General features: G+C 35.9%; 1 protein-coding gene across 1 annotated transcript in view; it reads right to left on the reverse strand.

Annotated features, from left to right (window-relative positions):
- The window catches only part of LOC145675234 (adenylate kinase 9-like), a 296,882-nt gene that overhangs the window by 257,197 nt on the left and 15,185 nt on the right, over positions 1 to 24,500 (reverse strand). The window contains exon 2 of the mRNA XM_081745616.1: positions 9,954 to 12,900. Coding sequence (XP_081601742.1) covers positions 9,954 to 12,888 — 2,935 coding nt within the window. The 5' untranslated portion in view covers positions 12,889 to 12,900. The remainder of the gene's footprint in view (positions 1 to 9,953; positions 12,901 to 24,500) is intronic.

The raw sequence follows: 24,500 nt of genomic DNA on the forward strand, positions 1-24,500 counted from the left end.
TAGTCTTCACAATTTCCATAATAATTGGTTTTTACCGAAGTATGAGTATGACTTTCTGTCAATGTTCCGTTTTATTTTTCTATAGAAAACAAGTTATACAAATTATTTTAGTTGATTTTCTCATTCGTTATATTATGACAGATTCCCAATAAGGAGAAATTCCCCAGGAAGGTTTTATGATTTGTTCGTCCATGGTATAATAGAAATAATTTCAAAGCAATAATTTTACTGTTGTGCGGTTACATTATGTTCCTTTTAAAATACTTGTTATTCTGCTATTCTACAATGAATACACTTCCAAACATGTCTGCTGAAATGTGAAGTTACCAAACAACTCTCGAAGTTATTGCGTAGGGCATGTATTCCTATTACATGTGCACACAGATAATCGCACTTAATATAGTATGTAATATGTAGTTTTTAATCACCGTAATATTAAATAATTTGTTATATTCTTTGTGTTCTTTCTGTCTGTAAGTTGATAATAGTAGCACATTCGCCCTGAAATGCACGTGTTCTTAGTTATTCTGGAAAAGCTTGGAGATTTGATTTGGGACTAAGAACCTCATCCTGTAAAAAAAGTCTTGTTCAGATATATTCGCAGAATCCTCGGATCAGAATTGATTACTTTGCACGAATTCAGCAAAGTAAAATCGATTTGAGATTTGGAATATGGAATACACCTATAAGTCTCTATAATGCAGGCGCGTTAAAATTTGTAACAAATGAATTTAGTAATAGAGGATGGACCTGGGATATCAGGAAGTAAGATGAGAAAGAAATGGAGGAGTCAAGTCTTGACATTTTACGTTCTTTTACGGGGAACGAATTAAGAATTACCAACTAGGAACAGGACTTTTCGTTCACAAACGAATAATATAAGCATTTGCAAGGTTGAATTTGTTAATGATAGATTTTCTTTTACTTCTCTTAAGGGTTGGTGGTGCAATATTATTGTTTTAAATGCATGTCCCAACAGAAAATAAGGATAATGATATAAAAGACAGTTTTTACAAAAGAATAGAACGGGTATTTGATCACCTCCCGCAAAACCATATGAAAGTTCTGTTAGGCGGTGTCAATGCGAATATAGGACGAGAGGGTATTTTCAAACCGATTAAAGGGAATAAATGCCTACATAAGGAAGGTTGTGGCAACGGCGTTAGACTCGTGAACTTTGCAACATTCAGAAACCTTATCGTGAAGATTACAAAACTCGATATCGCGATATTCATAAATATACTTCGATTTCATCGGATGGGAAAACATAATCAAACTGACCACGTTTTAGTAGACAGAAGAAAGCAGTCTAACACAACTGATGCTCAGTCGTACAGAGGAGCTAATTGTGATACTGATTATCACCTGGTAGCAGCGATAATAAGAGAGAGACTATCGTTGAATAAATGAAATATCTAATATCTGAAAACGGGGCGGTTTAATTTAAAGAAATTTAAGGAGAGTCAGGTGAGAGGGGAGCAAGATTGAAGTGTCGAATAGATTCTCGGTTTTAGAAGGTTCGGAGTGCACTAGTGTTCAGGATACTTGGTTGAAATTACAGATAACATTAAAATTTCATTAACCCATTCAGACCCGGCGGTCACAATTGTGTACATTAAATTTCTATTGCATTAATTCTACTTAAAGCATTGTTGTGGCCATATAGGCCGATTGTTTACATTTGTGTAGCTTTGCTTCACTGTTATACAAGAAGCTGCTTCGCTCTAGTGAGTAGTATGTGATAAAAGTATTGTAAATAGTCCATGGTGTTGCAGTTTTATCAACAGGTACTACCTAGTCGATTTTATTACAATAATTAGAAGTTTCTCGTTTCTGAACTATCTTTTTGAAGTGCTTGCGTGTGTTTGTGAATATCTGTTATCTTTTGTGGTAAAATTACAAATATGACAAGCAATTCGTTATAACTCTATTTGTTCTTGAAATATAATGTACACAATTGTGCCCAAGAGAATCGTAATGAACAGATGCGTTATCAATGAAAGCTCATTGAGTATGTGTTTTTGGGTGATAATATTAGTAAGAATTGGTTTGTTTTAGCTTCGATCGGACTTATATCAACGACATGAGACCAAAATTTTCTTATAAATTGTATGGTACATTGAGGTAGTGTGTACACGAATTAGAATCATGGATAAACCATCTGGTAGCAGCCCATCTCTCTCCACGGAGAAAATTTTAGATATGTTGGAGAAAGGTGACATTCCTGATTTCGATTTATCTGAAGATGAAACTGAGGAAGATTCACCGGTTATTTATTTTTAAAAAATATCAGTGTGACCGATAGCCTTCTAAATATTTAATGTACACAAATGTGTACAACGGGACACCAATGCTATACAAAAACTAAAAATTTATATGTCAGTGGAGTCCAGATGTACACATTTATGCACATAAAATATCTGGAGAACTATGGGTAACAAAAACAAAATTTCAAGCAAAATGGCATCAGAAGACCCCAGTGCGTTTAAAAACCACAACAAATAATTTTTTTCAAGCATAAAAAAAACAGGTCTGAAAGGGTTAAAAGAAAATTTAGGGCACGCAGAAATACATAGGAAAAAACATGGTTTGACCAGAAATGCATTAAACTAACGGAGAAGAGAAAACAGAAGAAACAGCGTTGGCTAGTCCGAACGAAATAACTACATAAAATTTCATTGTCGTTTGGCGGAAAACTTCGAAAACTTCTAAAACAAAGAAACGCGATTTTTGAAAGCTAAAATTAACTAACTTGAAGATAATAGTAAAAAAGAAAACATTCGGGACACGTATAAATGCATGAACGAACTTAAGAAAGACTATTAACCACGCGCTTATATATTAAAGAAATACAACGGAACAGTTCTCACTGACCAGGATAACATCTTAAATAGATGAAAAGATTTCTTTGACGATTTGCTTAACAGAAAGCCAAAAACTAATGTTCGTGGAGGAAGTGAAATGCATACAGCAGAACCGTATATTCCAGAACCTAACCAGACAGAAATAGAAATCACTTTAAAAATATTTAAGAAACACACATCTCCGGGTGTAGACGGAATTCCGGCTGACTTAATTTTAGCTGGAGGGGGAAAATAGTAGAGGAAGACACACAAACTCATTATCCTTATCTGGAACAAGGAGAAATTACCACAAGAGTGAAAAGAATCAATCAATGTTCCAGTTCAGAAGAAAAGCAACAAAACTGATTGTAAGAATTAATTAGGCATTTCCCCTCTCCTGTCAACTTCCAATAAATCCTCTTAAACATTCTATCAGCAAGATTGACTCCATACACAGATTAAATTATTGTAGATTCAGAGCTGATTTAGGTAAAACCGATCAACTATCGTCCGGATATTTACCATTCGACTAACACTTGAAAAGAAATGGGAATACAATATCCTGGCACATCAATTATTGACTTTAGATTCGGGTAAGAGGGAAACATTGTACAACATGCTTACATAATTTGTAATACCGAAAAGTTAGATTAATAATATTAAGGTATGTTTAAATGAATTCCAAATTATTATTGACGTTTGTTCTGGAGAAGACTATAAGGAAAATCAAAGAAAGCAACCAGGTCCTAGAGCTCAATTGTATTTACCAAGTTATGCTGATGATGTAAATTTAATAGGGGATGATAGTGCAATAGAAAGGAATGTAGAAATCTTAATTACCGATTGCAGGGATATGTACTTAACTAAATACATGGAAGTTTGTGGGATCGTAATACTGCATTTTATGGATGCGTTAAAATACCAAATAATATTTACTTTCTACAAAGTGGAAACTTTCAAATATCTAGGATCATTATTAACAGACCAAAACCATAACAACTAAGAATGGGAAACGAGAATGGCGGAAACTTCATAAGGAAGAAGTGCATAATTTATAAGGTTTACTAGACATCGTTAGGGTGATTATGTCTAGGAGGCTCAAATGAGCAGGTTATGTAGCCAGAATGGAAGAAATTAGAAACGCTTGCAAAGCTCTACCTGGAAACCCTAATAGGAAAACGACCAATAGGAAGACTGAGGTGCAGATGGGAGGGTAATATTAAAATGGTTCTCGCAGAGATTGGAATATAAAGTAGAAACTGGATCTAGTTGGATAAGGACAGAAATCATTGGAGAGGTTTCGTAATCAGTGTCGAGCACTCAACCTCCTGTATCCATAGGCCATAGAGCTATATTAAGTTATTGATATATTTAGCTTTTTTTTTTGTTTGACAGAAATGTTATTACAGGAACTAAAAAGTTTTTCTCTAGTAAAGAGGATTTCGATTCGAGGTTGAAACAAAATAGCTATTTACGTCAATACTGAAACAAATTTGGTGGCGATTTTGATATAAAATTGCACCCATACTTTATTTCAAAGTATATATATATATATATATATATATATATATATATATATATATATATATATATATATGTGTGTGTGTGTGTATTTATATTTCCGTTTGTATGGGCGCCCTTCTCACGTCATCTACTGCAGCTGCTGAGGCAGCTCCAAGGGTTCAGAGGACACATCATCCTGCCCCAGTGGTGGTTTGGTGGGGAGTGAGCTACTCAGGCACAACCCAGCTGCATTTTTACTAAAAAAGGTGTTAAAACATCTGCCAAGGTGTACCAGGACACAGTGCTAACACCTATAGTGAAACCACTGTCTGCTACCATGCTCCTTTGAGAAAGGTGGACCTTCCAGCAGGATTCTGCTCCAGGTCACAAAGCGAAGACAACCAAGGAGTGGCTGGCACGGAACGTCCCCGACTTCATTTCTACCGCTAATTGGCCTTCTGGCAGCCCGGACCTTAACCCGTTGGACTACAAACTTGGGCAGTCCTTCAAGCAAAGGTCTGCCATAAACGGCATCCATCTGTTGACAGTCTGAAACAATCCTTGACTCGAGCAGTGAACAATTTTCCCATGGACGTGGCGTGTAATGCCATTGACCAGTGGACGGACAGACTTCGCGCCTGCATCAAAGAGACATATCGAAAATGATTCGTGCGTCCGGTGTACAACATATCAATGTAAAATATGACCAAAATAAATTGCCTTGGTGTTAATACTCTCTGTGTTATACACATTCAAACTTGTGATAGTATTTATGATATATATAAATATAGACTTTCCGATTGCGGAAATGAAAATCTTTAAAGAAACGTAATGTTTAGTGAAGAAGCACATTCTTATGTGAATGGTGTTATAAACAAACAAAAATGTTGCAATTGAGCGATATAAAATCCTCGGAAAATGAAAGAGAGACAATTGAACCCACGAATCCACAACGAGTTACTGTGTGGTGTAAGTTTCAGTTGGTGAAGTGATAGGGCTTTGCTTGTTTCAAGATGAGGATGGAAACACAGTTACAATTAACAGAGAACGATCTCAGAGACAGTGGCCGCATTTGCAACAAATTGCTATTCAACGTATCTGGGTGGTTTCAACAAATGGTACTGCCTGACACAGTTGCTTTGCTTCATGGGGAATTCCCGGTCCGAGTACTATCTTGCAACGGTGATCAGAGTTGGCCACACGGTCATGTGACCTTACTCATTCTAACTACTTTCTGTGTGGCTTTCTGAAATCACGAGTTTACGCAAAACCCAAATCATTGCAAGAACGTACAGAGGAATTTGAACGTTATCTACCTCAATAGGCACATGTGTGAAACAGTGTTTAAGAATTTCATCAAGAGAGTGCGGTGCTGCGGACTAAGTAGTGGAGGACATATAGCGGACGTTATTTTTCATATTTAATCAGAACCTTTACCTGATGTGTGTAAAGATGTTTTCCATTTTCTAAAAATAAAATACTTTTTAGAGTGTATTAAACTAGGCGTTCTAAATTAGATACCCATTCCATTCTTGCAGACGTATACTCTTAAATTGTTTGCGGTTGGCGTGTGAGGTTGCTGTTCTACGTGGAAAGTAAATAAATTTCGTGATTGTTTATTGAAGACACATAATTATTGACTTTTTGTTTATAATCCACTTGTGACAAGTAACAGCCGGAGCAAACTTGTGCTTCATTGCTTTTTCTTTGTGTAATCCCTCTGCACGAACATGGAATGTGTTTCTACCAGTCATATACTTAACACACTTCGTTTATGTGCAAACCTGGCACAAAGCCTTGTGCTATCTCTAGATTTAAATGGCCCTAAAGGAATTTGAGTACTGCCATTGTAATTGCTCGTTTTGAATCCAGGGATGATAATAACCATACAATGGATCCTATCTACTGTATTTGGATGACATGTTGACACCTGTGAGGCATGTAATAACGCTAGTCAAGGGTTGATGAAATCTACAAATTATAAGGGAAATATCGACATAAATAGGCGAGAAATGAGTGTTTTTAGTTCAGAAAATATGCGAATTTTCCTTAAATGAACTACTGTTTGTTTTGTTATTTATTTATTTATTTATTTATTATTTTTTTAATAATTTTCGTTCACGAAATAGAAACCATGAAGCTTTAATTTTAACTTTTGAGATATTAGTCATAACGTCAAGAAACAAACCTGAATAAAACGGATGAACACATTAAAGTTATCCCACCTCATTTAATTGTTAACTTACATCTCTATATCTCCCAGTATTCGTTAAGAGCATCCTACACGCAGGGCTGGCCTTAAGCCGATAGGACCGATTGCTCCCACTCGGGCCCCGCGCTAGAGCTATCTACTGTATTCTAAAGTCTAATTTACTCTCCAGTACCGTTTTAATAGCTTATTAGGCCCCAGAGCAAACAAGTGCGCTGTGATCCCTATAACTAAATTTTTATCCTAATACGTGTAATTAATACATGCCATTCTGCTCGCGGGAATCCCAATGCTTGCGGGGCCCCCGGCCAACTGGCTATGGTACCGTTAAAATGGCTCTGCTACTGTTTGTTGTCAAGTACACACAACAACATATTGCAATATAGGTGCATCGATACACTCCACAAGGGAGAGTACGGCTTCTCTCTAACAAGTAAATGAATAGTTTATATTATTTCCGGACATAAGCAAATATTTTCTGAATTTAATGCTGCAGTAGTTTTTTTAAAGTTTACAAGTTGTGAAAATATATATTATGTCCAGGGAGTATTCTGCACACCACCAACACTCCTAACACTCCCCAAATTTCCTTGCACTCACCCCTGGGCGTCAAAATATTGTTTTCTTTGAGTTTGTGTAAAAATGTATACCATTATTCTTGGTGCATACCCTCTTTTATTTTGAACACCCCACAAAGTAAAAGTTTCTGGCGTTCTTACTGATTATGCCATGTGATCAGGGGTAAAAGTTGCAGGAACGCGGCATAACGCCTTCTCCCCGCTTCCAGGAAATATCCGTCGCGTCCCCTACTTTCTAACAAAATCACAATGGGCAAAGGTAGGCAGGGGGACGGCATAACTTCATGCGTCTCCTACCTTTCCAGATCCACTTTTACCCCTGCATGTGATACTACCGTGAATACCAAGATGGAATCAAATAGATCAGCCTCAGTGCGACTTCTTTGCATATTCTTTCTCTTATTATAGCTATATTAAAAATACAAAACCAGAGAACACACTTTGTCCTCTCCTGCGAAAAATCCCGTGGATGTATTTTTAAAAATCAAGTCAGGAAAACCGAATGTATACTAGTGCGTACTGAATAGGTGGCTGCTTATGAAGGTTTGCCTTCTAACTCGAATAATCCAATGGAAAATATGTCATCCATCTTCCGTCAATTCCTTATAGTTTGTGATCGTCCCACCACCATTTCATTTTGTCTTCAGTTGATAACGATTTCAAGGTAGTTATACTTTTCACAAGTAGCTACCTACGATATCTCATAGGTTTCCAGACTTGAATTCTTTTCAGAAGATACAGCTGTTAAGAAATCTTTGAAACAAAGAATTCATACCAATGTGCATTTCATTGTGCCTTACAAATATAGATTTATGCAAACATAGACTTCACCATTGTATTTCTGTAAAATTCTAGCCCAGTTTGATATATTACATGATTCCCTTCCTAGTTAAAATAGTCGAGCGATGTACAAGATGGCCGACTTCAAAATAGCGGCCATGATAAGCATACCCTCAAACAGATGTCTCTTCGTCCCAGTGTCCGTTAATGTGCTTTAGTTTTTCATCCCTTTACCTGTTTTACAAATAAAATGAAATTTTCAAACTGGAAACACATTGTTATGGCGTATTCTGATCAATCAGGTTTTTAGCCACTGCGTCCTTCTTTATGAACGGAAGCACTTTAAACTTTGCTTACGCTCGTTTCTTGACATTCCACACTTCACTGCCAAGTTGGATCAAGAAACTAGATTTCGAAATAGATAGGTTTACTTGTAAAACTATGAAATACGTGTACAGAACCTTCTTCAAAAATTGTGAGGCACAATGGTGAAATTTGTTTTTTAGAATTCATTCACTGTATGCATTTCCATTCGAGTTATTTCTCTGAAGAATTAGCTGCTATAAGCAATTAACAGGGTGAGTATTTTCACCAGAACATCTTGCAGATGGAAAAACATTATAAAGGAAAATGGGACCAGTCCATAATGAAGGCCCATAGACCATTCAACAATTTTCTCTCTGGACAAAGTAGCCCGAGGGCTAGACGTTCTGGCCCTGCTTCGCAGGGATGAACCAACACTTCTTGTCTTGTTTTGTCTTTTCTGAACTAAATTAAATTAATTGTTTAAATAAATCATTTCATAATCACTAAAACAAGCAATATTATTACTAGATACTTTTCAGATATGATATACTAATATTGCTAGTTGTAGATTTACATATATATAATTTTATATTGAAATGTTCCTTATATATGTTTAGTTTATTAACTTGCACGTACTATTTAACCACATATTTTGATTGTCATGCATGCTGACTGCAAAATCTCTATTAAAGTTTTGAAATGAAATGAAAATGATATATATTTTTTTATTTAGCGTCCTAGGCTGGAACGTACGCAGAAAGTGGGTCCTGGAGATCCTGACCTCTTCCCGGAATTTCGACTTTTGTGTAAATTTAGCCTAATTTTAGGGACAATTTTAGGATTTTCAATATAAAATACCCTCATATTGAGTTTGAATCCCCCCCGAAAAAGATTCCTGCGTACGCTGTTGGTCCCAGGATTTGTTCTTAGGAGATGGCTATTAATGAAAAGGAGTGATTAGAAAATTAAATTTTGTGTACTCTCCAACCGGGAATCGGGCTCGTGACTATGTACACCACAGGCGCACGCGCTAACCACTAGACCAGCAGAGAGAGCGCTATATATATATATATATATATATAGGTTGTATAGACTTTGCTGCAGGTAAATATGGGACCTCGCAAAATGTTCCCAATCGGGCTCCGCACCACCTGAAGCCGGCCCTGAATACACGAACATTTCCGTTCAAAAGTTTTCTGTTTTTCCGCGATTTTTAAATGATATATCAGATAACAAAATTTTTCATTTATACCAATGATAGAAGCCCTGTGGGGAAAGTAGAAAGCTCCACTGGGTACAGCCTTTGCCATCTTCAGTCATTTGCCATTTATAAGCATTGGACGTTTGTATCCTAAACACTCTATCATTCGGATCCGAATTCGGAACGTGGAAGAACTATTTTCTTTCTTTATTACGAGCTAGAAATTAAGGTGTATTTCTAGTTACTTCAAAAGGACATGTTTTTGAACACTTTGGATCCCTGTATAACGTTTGGAAGTATATTAATATTTTTTGAATCGGCTTGTCTAGAATAAAGAGAGCACGAATTATTTTCGTTTCTTTTTGCCAGAAAAATCTTTATAAACGCTATATTTTCTGAAATTAATCCAAAATTTAACATACAGAATTAATTATTATAAGAATTACACTCGATATCCTAGAAAAAACAAGGAAAAATAAATAAAAAAGGTTAAGTGTTACAGAAAAAAATAATGTATCAAAACATGTACTTACGATTCAAATGTACTACTCCCCAAAATTTTGAAATTAAAGCTGCCAATTTTGTTCTCCCTGATCCTTGTTTTCCTACTATAATAAAATTTCTTGCTACTTTTCGCAGGAAAGCAACTTCTGCAAACTCTTCATTGTAATGATAATCTTGATTACAAATATCTGTATACATTGGTCTTGGATGTATATCAATTAAACTGTCTTCAATTAGATGGCGTCCGAAATATGAAGTAGGTGTGGAAGGCTTTGAACTCAGAAAAGCTCGCAGTAATTCTCTTTGAGTTGCAGGTGATGTAATCTCGTCCTCTGTTATAGATTCATCTGATTCTGACAATGTTTCCTCGTCATCCTCTTCCATATCATTATCATTACAATACTCACCTTGTTCCGGTGGTTCTTTTGGCAACATTTTATCGATTGATGTAGGTTCATTTATTTCCAATTCCTCTTCATAATCTTCTTCTTCTTTTTCTTCTTTGTCAGTTTCTTCTTCTTCCGAGCTCAATACAGTAGAAGCATCTAATTCAATTATCATTTCTGAAGACTCTCTATCCTCTTCACGGGTATATGATATTGGGAACTCACCACGACTAGGTCTTTGTTCAGAAGGAGGTTTATAAGTTGTCACATTTTCTTCGTCAACACTGATTTCAGGTACATCTAACTGAATAGATGGTTGATTTATTTCTGCTGCTATTCCTGGTCTTTTTTGATAGATAAGAATACGCTTCCTTTCTTTTTGAACGCGAGACTGGACACAACCCTTGGATTTCTTTAATAGAACCTTTGCTGCTAAGTTTCGTATTTTTCTTTCATGTGGTGCAAAATGAACATCACTTCTAATTTCTTTCACATGATTTCTTGCTTTCTTGCTTTCAAGAGAAGGTTCTGCGGTGGGCTTAGAAGGGACCTGCTTGGTGCTAACATTCACTGATCGTTCATTATCAAATATCACCTTTCGTTTCGAAAGATATTCCATTGTCTGCTGAGAAGCAGATCTCATTTCTTGTTTCGATGCTAATTTGCCTCTCGATGGCGTAGGTGAAAAGTCTGATGACTCAGAATAAATTGTCACTGCTATCTCTTTTTCATCAGGAACTTCAGACGATTCAAAGTCAGGATAAACTGTCACTGCCATTAGTGCTTCAGAAGGATACGTTACCAATTCAGAAGGAAAAGACACTTTTCGTTTAGAAGAAGCAACGGAAGTGTCTCCCTGAGTAGATTTTTTTTCCGGCTCACTGGTTTCACTTTTCACTTTCGTACGTGATAATGAATCTGTTCCAGTTGCTCTTAATTCGTATTCCGACGTCTCATAGCTTTTACTACCGAGTTCTTCGATTTCTTCCACTACGTTTGGGATTTTCAATATTTTTTGCAAGACGACGTCACTCTGGTGAGAGAGCAGGAAACAGATACAATCCTGAGCTTTACACACACATGATAATAAGATAGATTTAATTAGACCCTGTTCCGGCTTTCTTCGATCTTCAGGGTCACTTGTCTGTTTTCCTGATGTATCAGATGCTCTTTGGTTGTTACTGGATGAATCTTCCGGAGAGAACGATGTATGTTTTGAAGCCGAAGTATCCTGTGGACCAAAAGCTTCACGAGATGTCATACTGATTGCAAATTTTTCCCGCTCCTGAGGTAAAACGTCAATTGAACTGAATCTACCAGAAGTCGTTATATTGATCGTTCGTATTATTTCTTCTTCACCTTCTTTAGAAATTAATAATTTAACCATGCCTTCCTTCACTTCCATAGCTGAGACCTTAATTGTCATAGGACTCTTTTTTATTCCACGATAACATGTAATGACACAAGTACATCTGTTTCCGTCTTCAGCATTCATTTCTTCAACATGTTTAGAGGTGTCTAGTTGTAATACGAGGGGCGATCTAGATTTCTGACAGGAATCTGATGATATTGACTTGCGTACGGGTTTTGGAGATATCGTTCTTTCAGAATATTTTAATGATGCCATTTTGTGTAAGGATTCTTCTTTTTCCGGATCACACGATATTGATTCTTGATTATACTCTGATGATATTGTTTTGTATAAGGATTCTTGGTATTTCGGATAAGACTCAGGTATCGACTGAAATAAATATAAAGGCGGGTTGGCATCTTTTGTTTGCTCCACCGTTTGTAGGGTGGCATCAGTAGTTTCAGCACGATGTTTGAGTACAAATTCAACAAGTTCTTTCTTTGTTCCTACGTCTTGACCCTCCATATATATTTTCTTTGGTATTACTTCTTCTTCAGGTTGAGGATATTTAATTATTCTAATTCCATCTTCTTCTGCTTTAGATAATTTCAGTATATTTGGGTCACTCGATTTTGACTTAAATATCGATGGTTTTGAACTCAAGCGCTCTTCCCGAGATTCAGTGTTTGGATTTAGAAAGAACTCACCATAATCCAGATCACTTTCCAACCGATATGTTTCAACTATTTTAATATCATCGTCTAGATTGTCTGGTGGCCATATTATATATGGACCAGCAGCATAGCAGATTGGTGAAGGTGATTTTATTACTGTTGTTTCATCACTCTCACTGCTTTTGAAAAGCACGATATCTTCAGTTTCCTCTATCTTGGAAGTCGTATTGTCTTCACTGCAAATACATTGTGATTTCTCCGTTCTTTCTATAACTCTTCCAACAATAGTTAGTTCTACATTGACAATTGTTTGTGTATCTGTAGGAAGTGGTCTTATAACTTCTATGTTACATTGCCTGCTGGTTATAGATGGCTTAAGGTTATTACTGTCATATAATTCTTCGTCTGTATCAAGTGGATTTCTGTCGTGTATTCCAGTCAACAAATTAGTTTCTGATGCACGGAAAGGATTCCTCAGTTTTTCTTTAGTTGTGAGAATACAAGCATCTAGATTCCTACGTGTAGAGTTAGATTTCATACTTAGAGCATTCATTTTCCTCTGAATCTGAAGCAAATAAAATACAGTAATTAGGAATCGATATAATTTTATTTAACGAAAAAATATGAAAGGTTGTATAATAAGGTAAGTATAGAAAACATTCATAAAATTTTAGTTTCAATGTATGTTAAAGAATAACTTTATAAACGAAAAATTATTGTACTACTTGCTAGAAGTTAAGATAAATTTGGGAAATCATTACTATAAATCATGTTGAACGACTATATTATTATAATGTTTGAGAAAATCTGTTTCTAAAATATGATACGAATATGTTGTTGAGTTATTTACATAAACTCACGAATTTCTCCAACTATTTATGAGTAGTGAAATTTTCAATGGAAATCCACACATTCCTTAGTAGTTTTTATTTTGTTGGAGTAACTGCTGTTTTAATCACACCTGATGGCTTCCATTGTACAATGGAAAACATTCAAAGTGTGCTTAGCAATACCCGCAAACTTTTACTCAATATAATTAAAAGCAAATCGCAATTGGAACTTAAACATTTAGTATATTTGAGGTTATTATATTTGTTTCTAGATAGCCATTACACTATTATTTATGTATATTATCTTTAGACTGCTACCATATCGGCAATGTTTCTTGTATATTTCTATAATGGAAAGCAATAGATGAGGTGGAAACAGAATAATTTGTGTATGTATTAAAAATGAAATGAAATCTTTGAGTTTTACGTTCCACGGTTATGCCGGTTAGGCTAAAGGAGATGATGATTATGAGAAATGAATGAAATGGTGGAATGAAGGAAGTGGGGGGAAACGGGACAACCCAGAGAAAATTCACGCACACGATGTTTGTCCATCACAAAGTTCGCTTGGCAGGGGTCGGGATCGAATCCGGGACCCCAAGCACCAGAAGTGAACGCTCTACTACTGAGCCACCGCGACCCCATGTATGTATTAAATAAGCTATGCTTTGTATATTGTAAAACTTTGCCCTATATAGGTTATAGGTAGAGTGTTAATAAAAAGAGTGTTCGGAATCGACCTCCCACTACCAATTTTATTATAAAATTTCTGTATAAAAGTATTTTCACAAAATACTGTACAAATTAATCTCTTTAATATCAAATGTTAGTTATAGGTGGTCTTTGACCGTAAGGTCGCAGACAGGATGTCTGCAGGCTAAGCAGAGTGGAGTTAGGTGCCAAAGCTCCGAAGCAAGCATTGGGTAGGTTAGTCGCCAACAGAGTCCCGAAGCAGGTTAAGCGACTGAGGTTAGGATTCCCAGACAGACCCCCGAAGCAGGCTAAGCCAGGAAATAGGATAGGCGTAGTCCCGAAGCAGACTAGAGGTCCTGGGGTTAGGTTACTCCTAATGTTCCGAGGCAAACAGTAGGAGGGACACCAGAAAGCTCGTCGTCCAGCCAGTTTATAGAGGTCCTTGGGTAGCGGTGGCGCTGCTGCTCCTTTGATATCGTCTGCTCCGTGGGAGAGGCCAGACGCCCGTTGTCAACAGGTGATAGTAGATCCCTCTGGTGTGTGGAATCCTCTTGCTAAACTACGTGGTGGTGTTTGTAAACACTGGCGTGTAGAATTGTTTATACACAGCATCATGTGGGACATTAACAATTAAGCCAAATTGTTATTTTTCTTCTTATGGGGGTTGGCAACACTAAGGGATCACACACAAAAAATCAATGAAAACACTAATAACTCTGATAACACTGCTAAAATTTCACTTTTCAGAGCACTACTAAGGCAGGGGAAGAAAGCACTAAACAGTTATTTCCTAATCACAGGCAGGATTGGTACATTTTTTTATGTCACTTCATTTCCCTCGAGGTAGAGCTATTTTAAACTTTGGTGTTAATATCAGGCCCGTATTTAGGTAAGTGCTATTCTATGCTCGAGCACAGGGCGGCAGAATATAAGGGGCGGCAAAATTTTGGATTTGTTTAAAGATTTACAATAAAGTACTAATAAAACTAGCAACTGCAGAGACTCACCCAAGCGCAAGAATATATGATAATGTGTTTAATTCGCTCTAATTACAGTAGTTAATAATTAGCTAGCTTATTTGTTTATTTTTAAAGTGATCGTTTTCCACCCCACCCCAAGGGGTGAGAATGGACTTGAACATCATGAAAATTGGTGCCGTTATATGATGTATACAGGAGAAAAAGTTTATTTGCAAATACTTTGGAAAGAGTTTGTCTTATTCATTCGAGTAGCTTAAAAACTTGTGAAAGAATTCACACTCATTATGTACACTAATACAGGGTGTAGAATATACAATGCAATCCGGAGTTTGGGATAGTAGAACTTTTGAACCGGAAGCGGTACACAAATAATGGTTATACCAAAAATGAAGCCTTGTTCATTCAAATATTTTTAAGCTAGAAAGCAACCATTGAAGTACACTAGGAACCACACAGTGTTACCACATGTAACTTAAAGTGTAAATCATTTTTTTTACAATACACGTAAATTGACTCATAACTTATACGTATAGATGTTCTGCCGTTAATTTTCGGTTTGTAAAGTTGGAATAGCTTGGAAATTATGGAATGGAAAAAAGAATTACCGATAACTAAACGGATAATGCCTCTGTAAGGGGTTACTAGGGAAAACGTGGTTTTCATAAATTAACATTCTGAATTTTCAACAGTGCTGATGTTTCAGTGCTTCAGAAGGTGTGTTAAGGATGTTTCTATATTATGCAATTCCTGAAAAGAGTGAAAAACAAACTTTGAAATTATCATGATAAAACTTTTACTTAAATTCACCCGGCAACATTGCTAGAACTGAATTGTCAGTTCTACGCCAGATTCTGGAAGCGTTTTGCTTCAATGAACAGCAGTGTTCCTAGCCATTGCTTCCTAGTATAAAATATATGCATGAACAAGGCTTTATTTTGGTATAACCATTATTTGTGTACCGCTTCCGGTTCAAGCGTTCTACTATTCCAGACTCCGGGTTGCATTGTATATTGGACACCCTGTATAATTTTTTACATATGAAGTTTTATAAAATGATTTGTAATAAAATCACTTTAATCTTTAATTATGTGATAAGTTCAAAATAAACAATGTTAAGGCAGTGCCTAGATTTTTAAATTTCATATTTTACTATTACAATGATAAGAGTAAACATTAAAGAAATTCAACCATAATTCCAGTGAAATTACGAAATAGAAAAGTAATACAACGGTCGATTAAGAATTAATAAAATGCATTTTCTCCGAACAGTAAATTAAAATCTACATGAATAAAATACATGCCAATATTGACAGAATGTGTCGCCAATGGATGAGTAATTAAGGTCGTTGCCTTGTGATCAAGGGGTCCCGGGTTCGATTCCCAGTGAGAACACAATGGTTCGGATCCCAAGTTAAGCTGTAGGTCCTGTCCTTAGTACGTCATCATCATCATTCCATGGAAGGCAATGGCAAATTACCATTTGTTAATCTTGCCCAGGGACCTTCAGGCCAAACACCTATCTTCGGGCAGAACAGAACATCATAATCATCAGGCCATTTAAAATTACGTTGTAAATTTTGTAACCTGTAATACCTGAACTGCTAGTCAACAAGAGCTCCTTCTTTGCAAAATCACGGCTTGTTTCCTTGTTTGAGACATAATTTTGTGCGGGGGCATCAAGTTATTTAGAGCACAGGGGTGCACAATATATAAATACAGGCCTGGTTAATATACATATATTAGTTCACTTATGGTGAGGTGTGTTGGGTTCCGTGGAATCGGTTGCTCTTTAGTTGTATGAATTGTATTAAATGCCTCCATTGGAATTGGATGAGATATATATATATAAATCTTTTGGATGTATCCTGTAATGCTATAAAATCCTATAAAAAGTAAAAATGCGGTATTGCTACGAAGAAGGTGTTTATAAACAAAATATAAAAATATTCCAAGACAAATCAATAATATAATAATGAGAGTAGCAATAGGAAGTATGGTCCATAGAAATGCACTGGAGAGATGAAATTCCGGCACCTTATCTAATAAAGAAGTCTTTTCATGCTGAAGCAAGGAATTCTGGAAGCAATGGTACGTTGTAAATTGTGGAAATTGTAAGTAAAATTCAAATTTGGATTTTTCGGTAAATTTCTATATATCAATGTAAAGTTCGCCGATGTTCTAGTAGGAAGATTCAGAGTATTTGTTATTATACGCTGGAATTGTTCGTATCTAAAGAAGTAAATTGATGAGAGATTAACAGCGTCAGCAGCTAACATAAGGTTCCTTTGAAATGCAATTTTAACAGGCTTACGAGTTGTGAGAGAAGTCCCATAGGTGTATATAAGTAAAATACCTCAGTTCGTGATAAAGTAGGTTTGAGATGGCAGCTATTATTTGAATTGCGAAAAACTAAATTATATAGACAGTATGTTATTTGAGATCGTGGTTGTACTTTTAGTTTGCATATAGAAAACATATTATGAGACTGATAGAGTAATAAGTCCAATTCATGGGTTTCTTGGTTCGTATAAATTGCATGTTCAAGAGTTTGAAGACGTATATAAGCTGTGTTGGTGAGAAATACATTATTAAAAATTTTGTATAAATTGTGATAATCGTTGTTGTGTACAACTGGGGTTTGTACTATAATATCTAAATTGGCAGATTCTGGGTCAAAGGAGATTAAAAATGTTTTTGAATATTGATAAAATAGTCTGAGATCCCTTTCCGTGAGTGTGCCTCTTAGGTTTATATTTTGTTTAGTCATTTCTTTGGCCAAAGCAGGTTTTATTAAAACATCATTAACCTTATTCGGAAGAATGCTCTGTATTATAGCATCAAAGTGTTTTTCTAATACTTGGAAATTAAGAAGAGCTATTAGAAAACGTTCATTTGTGGCCGTTGTACTAATTGTAAAATATTATGATGAGTTTCGGTTATCAATTTTTCGACTGCCACTGAAAAGTTTGTTACTAAATGTGTAAGTTCAAAATTACTTGTCTTAATTTGTTGTATTTGAGAATTTAGATAAGCATTCTGCGCCTGCATTTGACTAATAGTGATTTTAATTTATGAACTTCATATAAACTATATCCACTAAGTCCGAAATTTCCAAGTCCAAGTAAAAGGTTAAAGATCATCAGCCATGGTCTTTTGGAAGACCCTGTTTTAAAATCGCAAGGTATTATATCTTTGATTTTATTAGTAAACTGCCGTTCTTTATCATGTAAAAGTGACACTAATTGTTCATATCCAGCACAAGTATCGTTCGGAAGGTGTACTGCTGAAAAGTCTAAATGGAGTCTATAGGGTAAGAATTACATACTTTCCTAATTGATCACAGACTTAAGCTTGGCTATGGATAATCCATATTGTTCGAGTACGAATTCATTCCCTTTTATGCCAGCTATAAGCAGAACTAGGAAGTGACAAGCTAAAGCGATCGGCATTCTCTCATTGAGCGTTCGTACTTCCTATAAGGAAAGAAAAAATAACGATGAATAGCAAAAATAATATAGAATAGCAGTCAAGTAATATCTGTCATTCAGTCTCTGAAAATGTATATTGATAGTACGGTGTTGGGTCAATTAAGAAGTTTTTGAAAGAAAAAGGAGTTTTAGGACGGGAACGTTGAAAAATTATAAAGGCGTACATATATTTAGATAAAGTGAAGGAAGATAAACTGTGGAGGCAAGTGAGGGGGATCGCCGAAGTATATTGTGAGATACTGAGGTGGAACGGTGAGGTTTACGTTCGGTTTGAAAAGTGGGTGGACAAAGGAGGTAAAGACGACTGAAGTTTAGTGTTTATTAGGTAAGTACTGTGCTTGTTTATTAAGTGCATAATATTGAATTATTTGTTTCTAATTTATTTATTTCTAATAGTTGTTTCGATTTTGAATTTCAATAGTTATGATGTTTTATGAACTTGATTTCATGCAGAGCCTGTATAATATAATTACCTAATATCAGTGAGAATAGCAGGGGGAAAAACTAACCAAGGAAGTGTAGAATTGTATGTTACTCATCCTTGTATAGATCATTCGCCTTTTAAACGCGGAAATGCAAATCCCATTTTTCTTTCGTTTTGAGCACAGTGATAAATCAGCTTTTTTTGCGAGCGACAGGGAAATGTTTTAAAGTCTATACCAATCTTAGTGATTGTATGCATTTCTCTCTCTCTCTCTCTCTAAGTAAAGAGTGATAATAGTTAAAATGTTCTTTGCCAATTGATTGAAATAATTTAGATGCATTTATGTTCTATTCTTGTTCTTCTTTTCATACTCCCAATTGAAAGAAGATAAATTTTTAAAAGTTGAGATATTCCAGAGCCGATCGTGTATGTTGCGTTCTTCCGTTACTATTATATACATTATTTTGTTTTCGATTAAATGTCTTCGCTCGTGTGGAAAAAATAGCAATTTATCCTCTGGCTGAGTATTGTCAGTACGGTTTAATCCTGTCTACAGAAATCTCTTGTATGGGTTGACGATATGAATAAGGAAATCTGACCTTATAAAGGTTAGGATTGATTCTTTCGATAATTTCAACAGGCCCGGCAAACTTAGAGGAGAAACTTTCTGGTAACCCAATCTGACGGTTGGGGAAGAATTTGAGTACCTTCTGGAATTTGACAGTTAGTCTGTTTATATTTAAGGTCATAATATTTCTTCTGCTTGTTATAACTTGCTGTTAGATTGTTCTGAACAATTCCACGTATTTTATTCAAGTGTTCTTTGTCGACGCATTGTGTCGGAGTGGATGCAAGAGCAACACCCGAAATGGTCTTAGGTTCGTATCCGTACATAAGGAAAAAACTTGAATACTGGGTTCTAACTTGTACGAATGTATTAATCGCAAAAGTTGTTTATGGAATTAGTTTTGGCCAATGGTTTCGATTTTCATGTACAAGAAATTTAAGAACATTCTGTATAATTTTGTGGAATGTTTCCACTATACCTAGAGTTTTATGATCATATGCTGGACAAAATTTAAATTCAAAGTTGTAGAACTTTGCTAGGTTCTGTAGTCTCTTAGCATTATGTACAGGATGTCTATCTAAATAAAGGTAGGAAAGAGCTCCATATTTAAGAAAGATTTAATATATAAAAAATTGTTCATTTTCTTCAGCTGTAATGTTGTCTACGACTTTGGTTAAGCAGAAACGAGTGGACATTTCAATAGCCACTAGTATGTGTTTGAAATTTCCTTGTCCGACCGGTATTTTTCCAATTGAATCGTACTGCCATGCAATAGCGAAGGTGTAGGAGGATGATGGAGCGACTGGCCCACCGGCTTGGTTGGTAACTTCTTGAGTTTTTGGCAGAGATTGCTTGTCCTTATTCTGTTTGCTATGTAAGATTTCATGTTAGGAAAACAATATTTTCTGAGTGCCGACAGGTATGTCTTAGTATATCCAAAATGGGGTGCCAATGAGTTGTTATGGATAGCATCAAATCATTTGCTTAGCAAAGATTTTGGTACACAAAATAAATATAGCAATCCTAATTGAGGATGTTTCTGAGTTCTATATAACAGTCCGTTTTTAAGAGAAAAATATTTCGCAGCACAGAGTGTAAACAATTTATTAGGTTCTTTATTTTCCAAAACACTGATGATGTCTGAAAATGAAGGGTCCTTTATTTGTTCATCCGCTAAATTGGGTGTCATGGACTGGTCAATTTGAAAGGTGTGCTCCAATGAGTGAGAAGCAAAGACTTTAGAGTCCTCCGTGTCTGAAAAGTTTATTAGCTTCTTGATTTTCATCCCGGTGTATGTCTTCCTTGTCTTTTAAGCGACTAAAATATCTGCAGGATGCTGTTGACTTTCAATGTGCTAAATTTCAAAATTATAATCTGTTTACAATATCTTGTAGCGAGTAAATTTTCCGACTTTGTCAGGCTGGGTGTTGAGTGAAGCCAGGCATCTAGCGTCTACAAATAACTCAAATTTTCTATTCAGTAAGAAATATCGAAATTTTCTAAGGACATATATCAATGTATATAGTTCTTTCTGTCATGTTGAGGCCCGTAGTTCGCTTTTGGTAAAACGACGACTACAGTAGGAAATAAAAAGTTCCTGATTAGTTTTAGTGTTATAACATGTCAAAATTCCGCCTGCTGAGGTTGAGGATGCATCGGAATATGCTGGGATTTATAATGATGGATCGAAATGAAACAAAGATGGGGCCTGAATAATATCAATTTTAAGTTTCTCAAATAGCTCGTCATGCTGAGTTGTCCATTTAAATTTTGAAGTCTTGTCCAAAAGAATTTGAAAGGTTCTACCTTCTGCGTAAAGTTTTTGATATGCGCCCTCAAATAAGAGCAGAGTCTTAGGAAACTCTAAGATCCTTTCAGAGGTTGGTTTCTTAAAATTTCGAATTTTATTAGCAAATTTAGGTGAAGTTTTGATCTCTTTGCCACTAACTGTAAATCCTAAGACATCCGATTCCGAGTATAATAGATGGGTCTTGTAAGGACTGGGTCTAAAATTCTGTTTTTAGTCATTTAAAGAGCAATTCCAAGTCCGATAGTTGCTGTTTCTAATTTTTGTTTCCTATAACGAGTTCATCTGCAAATGTTGTTATACGAGGTGGTAAACCCTCTAAAAGCATGCGTACTGCTATAGTCAGCGCACCTGCTAAGGTAGAATGACCCATCACGCAGCGTTGAAATTTATGCGCCTTCCTACTATGATTAAGTTCAAAAGTCATGTACTTTTGACTTTTAGGATGCAATAAGAGCTGAAAAGAGATAGAATTTATATCGATAGTCGAAATGCAAAATTTGCATCTTAGTACATGCAAAATGTCTTCTATGGACTGAAGTAGAATGCTAAATATTTTATAAACTTATCGCACGACTGTAGATTCAAGACTAAACGAAATTCTGAAGTACTTGGTTTCCGAACAATGAGAAGTGGTGACGAGAAGGAGCTGTCACTAGTCTCTTTACTAATATTAGCTTCCAAAAGCTGATTAATTTGCAAAACAATTTGCGGCCTTACTGCCAAAGGAATGGGAGGTGACCTCTGATGGAAAAAAGGTCCTTTGTCTATCCTTATTTTATGTACATAAAAACGAAAATAACCTATGTCTGCTGGTGTATATAAAAAGACATCTCTGTATTCAAAAAGTAGATTATGTACGGTCTTTTTCTGTTCATCCGTTAAGTCCGGGTTCATATCAAATAATTTAATATCTAAAACTGATTTGGTTTTGTCCAGCCTATCCTGAATTTCCCGTTCAGTTCTATAAAATCTTTAATAATTTTGCTCGTCTGTTTGGTAATCTACCTCTATATCTACTTCCTGAACGTTCTCTTCAAAATATGCGATCGGTGTATTTTTTGCTAGTGTTGCTGGCCTATTAGTTGGATTTGATATTAATAGTGTAAAATTATTCGCAGGTACTTTAGTAGGCAAAGTTTTTAGCCCGTATTTATCCAATAAATTCCTTAATGAGAGATAATAGAATACTCAGTATCCATTTTCCGATTCTTGACATTAACCCTTTGGAGATCTTGGCTTTTTGGGCTATTTTTGAGACTTTCAGTCAAGCAGATACTGTATCGTCACTATTTATCCTAGGATCATGGTTCATACCTCATTCTCTTCAGAATAGAGCTGGCTTTCAAATGGTACCACTTGCATGCTCATATCATATACCAGAAGCGGGAAAAAAATTGTCAAATTGAAAATTTAGGAGGGAAAAATTTTTTCTCGAACTTTGGACCCCCTGGACCCCCCTGTGTGAACGTAGCCATCTAAAAAATCTGATAAATAGTACTTGGTATACTGAATGTGTGTGCCAAATTTCAAGTTTCTATCTTGAATAGTAAGGGCGGGAGAATTTTTATCAAAAATTCCCACAATGCCCCAAATCACCATAAAACACTATGATCTCAGGGAAAAAAATTCCTGAGACATCGCTAATTACCCTAGGACAATAATCCGCCATAATTTTCTTGAGAATAGAACTGTCTTTCAGGCGGTACCATTCACATGTCTCCATCATGTATCTAAGGCGGGAAATTCCCGGAAAAAGGGATTTTTTGGGGCAAAATTTCCCTTTTTTCAACTTTTGTCCCTCTGGACCCCCCTGTTTTTACGCAGAAATCGGAAAAAACTTCTGGTAAATACTACTCGGTGGACTGAATGTTTGTGCAAAATTTCAATCTTCTACGTAAAAAAATAGGCCCGCCAGAAAAAATTTCCCTACCATGCCCCACTTTTACCCTATACAGAAGTATATTTGGATAAAAATTCACTGAGACTGCCCTAATTATCCTAGAATAATAATTCGACCGTCGTTCTCTTCAGAATGGAACGGCCTTTCAGACGGTATGACTCACGTGGTCCTATCGTGTATATGAGGCGGGAAAAGACGAAAAACGGGATTTTTGGGGTAAAAATATCCCTTTTTTAACCCTTTGCCCCTCTGGTTCCCCCCCTGTTTTAACACTGACATCGGAACAAAACATCTGGTAAACACTACTCGGTGGACTGAATGTTTGTTCAAAATTTCAATCTTCTACGTTCAAAAATAAGCCCGCCAAAAATATATATATACCGACAATGCCCCATTTTTCCCTATCTAGAAGTATATTTTTCAAAAAATCCCTTAGACTCCCAAATTACCCTAGAAAAATTAATCCACCGTCATTCTCTTCAGAATGGAACGGCCTTTCAGACGGTATGACTCGTGTGGTCCTATCATGTATGTGAGGCGGGAAAATGATGACAAACGGGATTTTGGGGGTAAAAATATCCCTTTTTTACCCCTTTGCCCCTCTGGTTCCCACCCTGTTTAAGCACTGACATCGGAACAAAAAATCTGATAAATACTACTCGGTGGACTGAAGAGTTGTGCAAAATTTCAATCTTCTACGTTCAAAAATAAGCCCGCCAAAAAATAATGAACATAGGCTTAAAAAAGGAAAAAATAAATTTTAAGATTATGACGTCATCACCTCCCATGTCTGGACACAGGACGGTCTAAAACCATACGTAATGTCTTCTACAATGTCTCTGGACTTGAAAAACAAACAAAAAAAAAACCGGACGAAAAAGCTCAAATAGAAGAGAAATAACGCAATGTACCATGAAAAACGCGTATGGTACAAAATGTACCATAAGATCCCCAAAGGGTTAATGGGTAAAAAGAAATGTGACATGGCTGGTATGGTAACCTTTTGAGTAGTAAATACGTCAGACGATTTATGCTGTTTTATTGAATGAATTGCGCTTGCTGATAATTTATCAAAACTTCAATTGGATATGGCGGTGGCCATGGCTTCTTACATACTAATAATGTGTTATTTTACAAATCAATTTTGGCCTGTAAAAGATTTAGAATGTCATCTCCAAATAAAAGCAAAAAGTTTCCTTGCTCTAAAATTCGAAAGTAGTGATAGAAAGTTGTTGAGCCAATTCTGAATTTATTTAACGCTATATAACGTAAATTTACGACTGAATTCTCAATTCCTCGTAGATTGGTGTTAACAGGAATAAATTTTGTGGTTGGAGGTATCCAAGATTTGGGCCATAGGCTCAACGAGCTACCTGTGTCAATGATTACGGGATAGTTTTCTTTGTTAATTATTACATTAATTAACAATTTTTGTTCTTGATTTAGCAATTTAAGGTTTTCTCTCCTGTTGG

The sequence above is a fragment of the Thermobia domestica genome, chromosome 18, assembly GCF_964235325.1.
Source record: "Thermobia domestica chromosome 18, izTheDome1.hap1.1, whole genome shotgun sequence".
NCBI classification, from domain to species: domain Eukaryota; kingdom Metazoa; phylum Arthropoda; class Insecta; order Zygentoma; family Lepismatidae; genus Thermobia; species Thermobia domestica.